The 12,689-nt window shown below is 39.5% G+C and overlaps 1 protein-coding gene and 1 long non-coding RNA gene across 4 annotated transcripts in view; one reads left to right on the top strand and one right to left on the bottom strand.

Annotated features, from left to right (window-relative positions):
• The window catches only part of LOC121401427, a 109,640-nt gene that overhangs the window by 21,979 nt on the left and 74,972 nt on the right, over positions 1-12,689 (bottom strand). For both annotated transcript variants that reach the window (XR_005966230.1, XR_005966231.1), the window contains exon 3: positions 4,844-4,930. This is a non-coding gene — a long non-coding RNA (uncharacterized LOC121401427). The remainder of the gene's footprint in view (positions 1-4,843; positions 4,931-12,689) is intronic.
• The window catches only part of rnf130.L (ring finger protein 130 L homeolog), a 142,854-nt gene that overhangs the window by 119,711 nt on the left and 10,454 nt on the right, over positions 1-12,689 (top strand). Inside the window, exon 9 of one of the 2 annotated variants that reach the window (XM_018252001.2) lies at positions 4,251-4,442. The exons of the other annotated variant lie outside the window; for it this stretch is intronic. Coding sequence (XP_018107490.1) covers positions 4,251-4,266 — 16 coding nt within the window. The 3' untranslated portion in view covers positions 4,267-4,442. Of the gene's footprint in view, positions 1-4,250; positions 4,443-12,689 lie in introns of those variants that run through there. 2 annotated transcript variants of the gene reach the window in all.

The raw sequence follows: 12,689 nt of genomic DNA, 5'->3' as shown, positions 1-12,689 counted from the left end.
GATTTCAATGTGAAATGCAAGCTCTTGTGTATCGGCACCAAAATCTGACATGTCTGCCTCACCCCAGCAGAGGTAATGTGTCCAGGTGCAGGAACATGGAACAGCCGAGGAGTAATGGGGGGGGGGGAGTGGATTCTCGGTCTGCATTTCTCTGCAGGGCCAAGACCCGCCATGTCTGTAACTGGCCTTAGACAATACAGTTGGGTTGTTTATATAAAGATCATTATTCTTATTAAAAGCAAGTGTAAAATGAAAACAATCAGGGACAGGAATCTTTGAATCAGATAGTGGTGTGCCACAGGTTAGCAGGGATAGCACAAAGCCACCTCTAGTTAATTTAAGAGCTGAATTCACATTTTTTAAATGGAAATTTGGCACTTCCATTGCAGACAATACAACTGTGACTGCGCAACCCACTATTTCCATTATATATATATATATGTAGAAGAGGTAAGTGCCCCCTGGAGTGCCACTGAAACCTCCATCTTAATAATAATTCTAGAGATCCATATTGTCTTCCTTGTTTAAAGGAACAGATAGAAGACATGTCAGTGTGTTTTGTTTACATTGCTCGTGTTGAATAAAGGTGATACCGCATCTTTAAAGCATAAGGACAATGACACACGGCTCTTAAATGCCAGCAAATAGCCAGCCATAGAAAGTGCCTTTGCTTGTATATTTGACACAATTGTCAGTAATGTCTATGGCAGGATCTGGTGTTTAGTAGTCGTGACAAATAGCGCCGTGTGTCATTGCCCTAATTCTATGGAGTGTCATTTTCTCTTGCAAAATAATTTCCATTTAAGGACAAAGACAAGGAGATTGGTCACCCCACTATTAATCTCCTCTAGTCGGGGGTGACAGATCTCCTCTGAGCGCTCTCCCGGAGTGAAAATGTGAAATACACGTGTGCAGCTACTTTCTGAAGTAACATATAGTTTACTCACAAGGAAACATTGTGCCATGTACGTTTCCCCCAGCGGTTGATTCACATTTTAGCTCTTGGGGAAACATTAGTGAATCACCAATTCACTTATCTCCTCTGAACGCTTCCCCATTGGCTAAAATAAGATCACCACTGGGGGAAATATAATCTCCTAGTTTGCCTTCACCCGAAAAAGACCTCCATGTATTAACCCATGTGCGTACCAGTGCATTATACTCATGTAGAATATAGAAGAATTGTGCTTAAAAAAAAAAATGTTTCAGACTGATTTATTGGACATTTCTGCAAAACCCCTAGTAATCCCTCCCTTCTCTTCCACTTCCTGCTCCCTGAATTCCCAGGCTGTGCAGGGGAGCCGGCGGCACTCAGTTTACTGCTCTGTATGACAGGAACCAATCAGCAGCTAGCAGGACCTGATAGGGAACTAAAGCTTGGGCTTGTGTGACTGCAGGGCTTCCATTGGCTGTCCCCCTCCTACTGTGCTTCTGGCAGGGACCGTTAGGACACGCTCACCCCTTATCTGAAAAACAGACAGGGACCAGAGAACATCTATAGGGAGCTGTAATAATATAAATTTTTAGCACCATGTAAAAGCAACACCGTATATTACAATTGCTTACAAAATTAGTTTTTTCATTTATCCTATATGTCTCCTTTAAAGGATTATAAACTTCACAATACTCCGTTTTCCGGGGGGGGGGGGGTTGAAAGCCTCCCCTCTCCAGCCCCTAACTTACATGACATTTTCACGTGTGAGGTAAGGGTGCAGCACGAGGTACAGCCCATTTTGGGGCCTTGTCCGTATCTCCTGCTCTAAAGGTGACCATACACTAAGAGGCCCATTTATCAAAGTCAGAATTTATCTCATTATTTTCTGAAAACGACTCCTTCTAAATCCGCATGGGTTTCTTCCCCTTATTTATAAATACATTTTTCCAAAAAATTTCTGTGCGGAAAAAAACCCAAAAACAGTACGATTTTTTTTTTTGATTTTCCACCGAAAACCACAAAATCTTTGTATTATTGCACAAAATCCAGCACTGATCAAGATATCTTCGGGACTTCTCCCATTGACTTATATGCAACCTTGCAGTTCCGAGATGCCAGATTTTGGGATTCTGACTTTTTCCATACTCAGGGTATAATAAATCCTGAAAAATTCAAGTTATTTTTCTCACTATAAATTTGGATTTTATAGGTTTTTAGCATGTGGACTTTAATAAATTACCCCCCTGGATTTGCTCATTGCTCGGTAGCAAAATGAACAAATCTTTCCTCCGACAGGCCCACCTTGGGTGCGATATCATAGTAATGTGATCATTTGGCCCTAGGGCCAAACAATTGCATTATAATGAAGGGGATACGCAAGGTCTGCATCAATGAGCAATGCGGTCCCTGTAATATTTACACAATTATTTTTAAAAACATGTATGATAGGCACATAACCTGTTTGTAATTTAAAGGGGTGGTTCACCTTTAACTTTTAGTATGTTATAGAACTGCTAATTCTAACCAACATTTAAATTTTGCCTTCATTTTTTCTTTAAAGGCTTTTGAATTATTTGCCTGCTTCTGATTTTTTTCCAGCTTTCAAATGGGGGTCACTGACCCCATCTAAAAATAAATGCTACAAATATATTATTCCAGTTTCTTATTCAAAGAAATGCATGGTTGCTAGGGTAATATGGACCATAGCAAACAAATTGCAAACTGGAGAGCTGCTGAATAAAAATCGAAATAACTCAAAAACCACAAATAAAAGGAAAATGAAAAGCAATTGCAAATCGTCTCGGAATATAACTCTCTACGTCGTACTAAAAGTTAATTTAAAGCTGAACAACCCCTTTAAATATACTCCATTGTAAGTAGATCTCTTGCCATTAAGAGAGACATGAATGGGTTCAAGCTTGTTTTCTAAATCCTGATGCTTACGGGTCATATTTTTCTTATGATAAACAACTGTAAGTCCATCAGGCCTGTAACGCTAGAGAATCAATGGGCAGATCTCTGTGTAAAGAAAGGCCTATGTAGTAATGAAATGAGCTGTCCATACAGATAAGATCACCTGTCTCCATAATACTATGCTAAAGGTATATAAAAAGATAGACTATATATTACACTTCTGGGATAATAGACGTTTTATGGTTACTAAATTGATACAGTCATTCCACGAGGGATAATTATGATTAAAAAAAAAAAAATCTCAATTAACCCATTACACATAAATCTTTGGTACTTTTTTTACTGATTGTTATGGTTTGTCCCTGTAGACAGAGAATTATGGGTATGTCATGGCATCTAGTGTTAAGCACGTGACTTCTGCTGTTTTCATGTCCATGGTGATACACATTACCGTCATTTCCACCATGCTTAAAGGGCAAGGAAAGGGCATTCTTTAATAAAACCTCAGTAGCATGAGTTACAAGGCTTTGCTTGATTGAGGGGAGGACAGTCTCTGACAGAAGCACAGTAAGAGGGGGACATCCAATCACAGACCTGCAAGTCTCACAAGCAAAGACAGGCTTCAGTTCCCTATTAGGTGAGCCTAGCTGCTGATTGGTTCCTATCCTACAGTGTAGTATGCTTGGTGCCGCCGGCTCCCCTGCACAGTCTGGGAAAGGAGGCAGCAGATGAGCGGGACTAGTAGGGTTTTTGTTCAAATTTTCAATAAATCAACCCAAAAAAAATGACCTCTTAAGCACATTCTGAGTATAATGCCCTGGCACTATTTTTTTTTACAAAATGTCTACTTTACAGATTTATGGTGCTGTCTTCATTGCAAGTAGGGTTGCCACCTGGCTGGTATTTTACCGGCCTGGCTGATAAAAATGATGGTTGATCCCAATGTAATTAATAGGGCAAAAAGATAAATATATAGGAAGGCCAGTATTTTTTTTTTTTCAGAAAAGATGGCAACCCTAATTTCCAAGTAGGATAACATCAGCGCATTTCCTTTATTGTACAGAAATAATCCAGCCCAGGGGAGCGTATGAATCGTCCCAAACCCTGTGCATGCTCCTTGGCTCAATTATATTTTGTTTTATTTAGAGATGCCACACATTCCTGTGTCATCACTAACCCTGCAAGGCTTCTCTGGGTTCATTGGGAAGCCACCAAAGTGTCATATTTCCAAGCCAACGCAATGTTCCAACCACTGGCTGCTTTATGGAAGTGACAGGGAATCATTGTGTGGTGGCATCTCTTGCACGTCAATGTACCGTGCACTGGCACCGCAATGTTCATGGTTGATAAATGGATTCTGTTTTCTCGTTCTCACCCGTTATTATCTCTGCTCTCCTTCCAGAGTCGAGTGGTCATGATGCAGCACGCTCACACAAGAGAAGAAATGACAATTTTCACACATCGTTTAACAAGCTGCAGATGATATTTTGTTTCAAATAAGAATATATATATATATATATTTTTCACATTGCTATCATTGTAGTGCCAAAGCTTCTGTTGACATGTCAATATCTAATTAAACAGATATAAAGAAGCACATTGTGTCAACTTGTTTTCTAATTTTTACGGCGTCTCCGACGTTCCACTGTGCAGGCAAAGAAGTGACCCGTGCTGGGAAACAGGCAGCAGCTTTCAGGCAAAGGCATGCTTTTATGTAATGGCATTTAAACAGCCTGCTACTATATCAACATGACTTGTAGCTCTTGCGCTCAAATAAGAAAAGAGAACCCGGTTCTGGCACATTCCAACTCTTCTTCAGGCTCAAATGAATTCCCCCTCTCCATCAACAATTTATACTGAGCTGACGCGCAATATATAGGCTTGAGTGAAAGACAACAAAGGATCTGTTTGGTTTTATGAGCCCTGTGTATATTTAGGATAAAATAATTGCTACCCATCCCCCCTGACTATTAACACAAAATTCTGAATTCTTACCTGGTAAATTAAATCCAGGTTTTAGCGCTGCTAAATGATCTGATCCAGTTTTGAAATGTTTCCTTCCCTCTGAAGTGGAAATGATACCTGTTATGATAAAAAAAAAAAAGAGAGTTGGTCATCTACAGATAATTGGAGATATCTACAACACTTTTTATATACGTAAATATTAAAGTACAAATGCCGTAAATTGACGACTCTTGAAACCCTTTGTTCACTGAATACAAACCGTAGACACACTAATTAACTGGCACATAATTTAGGGACTATAAATACTCATATCCATACAGGCATCGGCTCTGTTATCTGGAAACCTCTCATCCAGAAAGCTCCAAATTACAGAAAGTCACCTCCCATAGACTACTTTTTATACACATAATCCAAATTATTAAAAATTATTCATTTGTTTCTTTTTACAACTTCCGTTTTATTTAAGCAGTACATTAGTGAGAGTACAATGGTTAAGTATTTGTTCAAATTTAGTAGTATGAAAATAACATGTTCCAAACTTAGAACATAATTAACAGATATAAAACTTAAATCAGCAATCATGCCTTTAAATAGCTAAGGTTAAACTTTTGATCATTCGTGGGCGTGTATTTGCTTATAATACACAAAAGCCATGAATATCTTGTAAATTATATCCTTATAAACGGTGACTAGTGATGTCATCAGTTATAAACGGTGAGTAATGATGTCATTTTGTCACATGAATCACTAAAACTTTTATAATAAATAAAGTACCCCTGTTGAAAAATATGAGGATATTAGAAGTAACCTTGGGGTTCCATGACCTGTATAAAACACTCGGCCTTCGGCTTTTACAGTATATGGTCATGGAGCTCCTCGTGACTTATAATATCCTTATATTTTACAATAGGGAGTACTTTATTCACTATATTATTGTACCAGGCTTCCCAGATCTCATTGGTATAGTTCTAGAGAGTTCTCTTTCTCCGCTGATTCCCTTTTTATTTTTAATAATAAAACAGTAGCTTGTACTTGATCCCAACTAAGATATAATTAATCCTTATAGGAAGCATAACCAGCCTATTTGGTTTATTTAATGTTTACATGATTTTATATGAGGTATAAAGATCCCTTATCTGGAAAACCTCAGGTTCCCAAGCATTCTGGATAACAGGTCCCATACCTGTACTGCATAGGAAACCGATTTAAACATAAAAAGTACAGAACAAGACTGGGATCACATATTTAAAGTGCAGTCAAAATGGTCTATAAGTAACAGGTTTCAGGGACATTGCTATAAGTTATTATTGAGACTTGTAACTGAACTGTTGCTGGAGATGTGCAGAAGGTATTGGCAATTTAGTACATATGTCCAAAACTCAAAAAATTCTGGAGAAGTATCGCTCGCTTTCCCAGTTGTACTGTCTGCACCTTAAATAATGCTTTACCACAAACTTGAACCTATAGATCCCACTAACTATCTATTCTAGACTATATAGCGGTTTGGTTACCCTGGAAGGAATATATTGGGAAAACATCAAACCCCGTCCCCAACCCATAACATATCTATGTATAGGCCTACATTATATTGCTTTACATTGCTACTCCAAATATGTGACCAATATTTAATATATCTAGCTCTCAGTTGTTGCTATTATTTACACAAGAGCAATGACCTATTTTATTACTGTTACTGTTATTACGTTATTACTATAGTTTCCCCTAAAACAAACCCAGTTCTTCCCCTTTCCCCTTATGTAGCTATTGTTGTGAATACATTGTAATAACAGAACTGTCATCTCTTGGATGTAAAACAAATACTTTACTGTACACTAACAAGTGTAACATCTGATTGCGACAACTGTTTAAATAAATAGAAAACATTTTTATGCCGAGCAGATGCAAAAGGTTTTTATTTTAACCCAGGGCCTGAACTGGGAGTATACAGAGAGAAGAGTATAAGCCTAGCGCCCCTCACTGTTACACCCTAGACCTCTTCTGCCTACCATTAGTTCCAGCCCTGTCTTTTCATGGGCACCAGTGATTTATTTACCAGCTCACCATTAGGGAAAGTTTATTACATATATATTCATAACATCTTACGATCTTATTGAAGGTAGATAAGGTATACAGGCAGTCCCCGGGGTTAAGTTGAATTTGTATGTAAGTCGAAACAGATACATTTACTTATTAAATGCAACAGACAGATGTTTGTCTTCACATAGTATTTATTTGTACATTTCAGTGCATATGTATTATTACCTTTCTGTGCTCTGCAGTAGACAACACACACCAGAGAGGATTGGGCCAGGTGGTTTATTAAAGTTAAATGCTAATAAAGGCCAAGCAAACCACAGTACATTCCTGTAATAGCCTCTGTATGTAAGTGTGAGTTGTATGTAAGTTGGGTGTATGTAACTCGAGGACTCCCTGTATTCTAATTTGAGCAAAGACCTAACTCAATTTCTAATAGAATCATCACAAGAGTCACAGATCTTCTTCCTGAAAGACTTGATTACAATGCTGCAGGCTTGATATTATCATCAGATACTCTGATTTAGCTCTTCTCATATTTGCTTAGTGTTATGTAGTATGTCTTTCACTGACACCATCTAAAAAACAAATGCTCTGTAAGGCTACACATTTATTGATATTGCTGCATTTTAGTACTCATTTTGATTCAGACCTCTCCTATTCATATTCCGGTCTCTTATTCAAATCAATGCATGGTTGCTAGGGGAATCTGGACTCTAGCAAACAGATTTCTGAAATAGCAAACTGGAGAGCTGCTGAATAAAAAAGCTAAAACAACTAAAAAACCACAAATAATAAAAAATGAAAACCAATTGCAAATTGTCTCAGAATATCACTCTCGACATCAGGGGTCCCCAATCACCGGGCCGTGACCAGTCTTGAACTGGGCCGCTGAGCCTAAGGGAGAATTAATGCAGCCGAATTGGACACCGACCCCCTCCCCGAGTCCTTGCAAACAAATTTGGCTCTACACTGGTCCCCGGGTCAAAAAAGGTGGGAGACCGCTGGGCGCCCCCCACACCATTGTGCCCTAGGCACGTTCCTCTCCTGCCTGCCCCAGTTCCAGGCCTGTATCATAGAGCAGAATTTAATTAAACTGCTCAATGCAGTCAAACATATTCTGATAACTCATATCAGCATTGCTAATAGCGTCCGTTTGTTAAAAACTTGATCCTCCAACTATATACGTCCCACTGCTTTCTGGCACAAATACAAACTTTTGGCAATTGTTCCCATGTTTTGGCTCTTCCTTGCTCCTAGAAAGATTTACTAGCGATTCCACGATTCCTTTTTAATGAGTTAAAAATGATGATTTGAAATTGATGCCAGTAGCAATTAACAAGGCGTTCCAACTGCATGTATTACAGTATGAATGGCCAGATCAAGGCTTTTTTTGCATTTGAAAAGCCGAGATTTCTGGATGTATCTGCACTTGAGTACAGATGGGTCAATTAAAATGAGTGAGCCTGTGATTAACCTGCCTTTGCGCAAACATGAGGTGAGCACATCCAGATAGGAGACAAAGCACAGATTGTGCTCTGCATATGCTCTTCATGAAACAGATGAGTGTTTATGCTAAGAAACTTATTGAGCTTAGTATCACACTGATATTTTTTGCTTTGTTGCCAAATGTCACCCCCCCCCTCTTTAACCACATAAAGGCTTTTGTGTGTTGGCACTGTTATATAGAAAAGCATGGATTCTATCTCTTTGTATAGTATTTCCTGTGCCCCCTCACTGGCGTAATTAGAAGGGGGTACCATCGCACCCATAGCACCTGCCGGAGTAACTCTACATGCAACACACAGGCCTGAATTTAGTAGAGTGCATGCGGTGTGTGGCCGGGTGGCTACTTAACGGAGTCACTCATTCTAGCTTCTCATTTAGAGACTCCAGGATTGAGCTGTAATCTCCTGTAAATGTCAGACCTAAAGGCACCTGTATTCAGTTGTGGTACTGTGGATATGGCATCACCCAACGTTGGACTAGAGCTGTTGTCTGCTATGAAAATATAAACACACTCTTATCGTCCAACAAGTCTTGATATCATGACATAAACTTGCACTTAAGCTTGTTATATCTGTTAATCTATTCTTATTAGTGGCATAACTGGTGTGCGCCAGGCCCTGCTGAAAAAAAAGTCTTCAGAGGGGCCTGGCGCACAGAAATCCCTACCTGCCCACTAATGGGATTACCCCTCTGAAGACTTTTTTTTGCAGGCGGACACCAGGTATATCCCTGTTAAGAATTGATTTATAGACAGGCCCTCTACCGCCCCCCACTAGTCCATTCTGATGCCTCCCTGCATCCTCTCTCCTCGGAGTCCCCACTCTAAGATATATATCCGAGCGGCTGGGGAGGGATTCTTTAGAACTATAGAGGAAGAGGACATCATGGTAGAGTCCTGCGCGGAACCAGTTTGTTAAACCCAATCCGCATACTTACCCACTTGGACCCGACCCGCAAGTACCTTATCGCAAACCGATCCCTGACCATCAAGAAACAGGAAGTGCTGTCATTGTAAACCGGAAGTGACGTCATTAGAAGTAGGCGTGATCAGGGGGAAAAAGGAGTAAAACTTGAGAAGACTCGCGACCTGCAAACCCGGAGAACTGCGGACCCGCGTCTATACCAGCTCCCGAAACTTTTACCTGCAACCCACAGGGTACCGCAGGTTTTTGTGGGTAACCCACGGGTACCCGACCTGCTGCGGGACTTTACCTCTTGCCCGGGGGGGTCTGCCTCATCTATAGTTATGACACTGCTTCTTTATTTGCTTTCTCTTTCGCATTAGTTATCAGCTTCTAATCTACAATTATGCTGCAGGATATTCTAATCTAATTCTAATAAATAAGTCACAAAAAGTACAGGACAGACAGACATGGCCCTTGAAAAGCCAAATGCCTATACAAGGGCTATGTTTGTCTGTTCTGCGCACATCTGTATGTTTTTTTCCTCTCAATAAGCTACAATTCTAACATGTATGGGTGTTTTCAGTCCAATTAATCATCCATGGCTTGTCAGCCTTCTGCTAACGACTTTAAGAGAAAAATATTTTTGAAAAATATAACGTAGGCACTTATAAATGGCTTCCCTAATGTTTCTCTGTTGCTTTTTCACTCTCCTCCAGCGGCACTCTCTAAAGAGCCTTTGTTCTCTTAGTGCTGTTCTAATAATTAATCATTGAGGCATATGCTCCTATAACTGTGTGTGTGTGGAATTTAGGATTGGACTGGGGGATAAAGGATATTTATAATATTTAGTTACACAGAGGAGCAGTGATGTGCACTTCAGCCAGTTGCACTGATTTCAGCCTATAGACTTCTCTCATAAACTGTTTCTCTGATTTGAATGTAAAACAAGCCACATACAGGTACGCGCAAGGCCGGATTTCAAAAACCGGCGCCCCAAGGCCAGTTTTGGATGCTTTGCGTGGCCGCATGGTCCTTGCGCCGGCGTCTTAGACAAGAAACCCCACCGAGCGCACTCTCAAGAAGCGATGCACCAGTGCTCCTTAGGATGCAGCTGGCGGCATGCCGACCCTATTTTTTTGCTGCCCTAGGCCCGGCCCTTTATGGCCTCACCACAAATCCGGGCCTGGGTATGGGATCTGTTATCCAGAAAGCTCCAAATTATGGGACGGTTGTCCCCCATAGAGTACATATGCACTTAATCCATACTAAGATATAATTAATCCTTATTGGATTGGGTTAATTTAATGTTTAAATGATTTTCCGGTATGAAGATCCAAACTAGCAAAAGATCAGTCATCAGGAAATCCCCAGGTCCTGTGCATTCTGTATAACAGATCCTGTACCTATATGTATATAGGTTATAGCTTGATTAAAACATAGCATATTGCCTGTACAAAATCTTCCTTTTCAGCGTAATATATTAGTAGGAGCTGCCTTAATGGATACTCTTTATAGAGTGATGTCATCATTTATAATCAAAGATTGGTTATATATTATAGGGAGATTATTCATCTGTCATCAAAAGTAACCTCAGTGTTTCCTCCTGAAATCCTAGGTAACTTCTAATATTATTATAATACACAAGAGCCATGAATATCTTGTAAATTATATCTTTATAAATGGTGAGTTCTGATGTCATCAGTTATAAATGGTGAGTTCTGATGTCATTTCTGTCACATGACTCACTAACACTTGTGTATTATAATAAATAAAGTACCCCCAGTTGTAAAATATGAGGATATTAGAAGTCACCTCGGAGTTCCATGACCAGGCATTCGGCCTTGTGTTTTTATATGGTCGTGAAACTCCTCGGTAACTTATAATATCCTAATATTTTACAAGAGGGGGTACTTTATTCACTATATAATAGCCTTATATTTTACAAGAGGGGGTAGTTTATTCACTACATATTTCACAGTGGGGTAAAGTCTTCCCTATATAATTGCCAGTATTTTTTTTTTTTAAATATTTGGTTTTTGCATATGTAAAAAGTTGTAAATACACACTACAGTGAATCATGAAAAGATCAGCCATATGGCAGATACTCCTGGTGGATTTAGAGTTTATATCCTAATAAAGTCACCTTTAAGAAGTGCGTGGCAAAGAAAACGTATATAAATAGAACCGGGTTTATTAAAGCAAGCTCGTCTTTCAGATATTCCTTATTATATACACGTTCGGAAATACAAACATCTTTTTAAATTATTTAACGTTTTTATGATTATTTAGTAATCCATGATGTGATTTTGTAATCGGATCCTAATGGCGTAATAGTGTAATCCATCAAGTGGTATGTTGGGGGTTTAGCTTTGCTCAGAGAGCTGCATTGATACGTATCAAATAAAAACCAATGGAAAAGCAGCAGCTGTTATCAGTAACCTGACCCTTCCCTGTAGGATTAAGGGCTCTCTCATTTCAGTTTTACATGATTTCTGCAGCTTCTTGCGATTGTATTATTTTACTAGTTTCACAAAACAAATGTTTCAGGGTGGCAGTACTATATGTATCGGCATGGTCTTTATGCTTAAATAGGAACATCTGTAGATCATAGTTTTAACGGCTGACAGTTGTACGGAGTAACCTCTGTCGTGTGGCACAGAGAACTCACATGTAAATACAGATACACCTTCCACCCTCCCAATCAATTAACTGGTACCCACCATGTGGAGGGGCTGGGGGAAGGTTCTGTAGGGTGTGTTTGTTTAATACTTATTATAAGGATATTATAGGTTACGAGGCCGTAGTTTGACTTCTAATATCCTCATATTTTGCAACAGGGAGTATGTATTTATTATAATACACACGTTTCAATGTGTTCAATGTGACAGAAATGACATCACTAAGCTCTGATTATAACCGATGACATCACTAAGCACCCACCACGTGGAGGGGCTGGGGGAAGGTTCTGTAGGGTGTGTTTGTTTAATATTTATTATAAGGATATTATAGGTTACGAGGCCGTAGGCTGACTTCTAATATCTTCATATTTTGCAACAGGGAGTATTTATTTATTATAATACACACGTTTCAATGTGTTCAATGTGACAGAAATGACATCACAGAAGTCCCGGTGGGCCCTGGGGCCCCCAGTCAGACCCTGACCTGAAGTGACTTGTACAGGGTTCTTAAGTGATATTGACATGAGCGTCCATTTCTCCATAGCCTTCCTTTCCTGCGCTCTTATAATGTTCATATCATGTGTATATGATTAATACCACGTAAAGTGAATAAAACCACAAGTGAAATGGGTACTGAAAGGTGTGTGTGTGTTAGAAATTCCAGGTTGAACAGAAGAAAGATAGTGTGTGAGTATGTTGGGAAAATGAAGCCATTTCTTGAATTGGAAGAACAAGGGGAGTAAAGTGACC

The sequence above is a fragment of the Xenopus laevis genome, chromosome 3L (assembly GCF_017654675.1).
Source record: "Xenopus laevis strain J_2021 chromosome 3L, Xenopus_laevis_v10.1, whole genome shotgun sequence".
Taxonomy (NCBI): Eukaryota; Metazoa; Chordata; class Amphibia; order Anura; family Pipidae; genus Xenopus; species Xenopus laevis.
The sequence above is the reverse complement of the archived record's forward strand: the minus strand, read 5'-3'. Positions and strand labels throughout refer to the sequence as shown.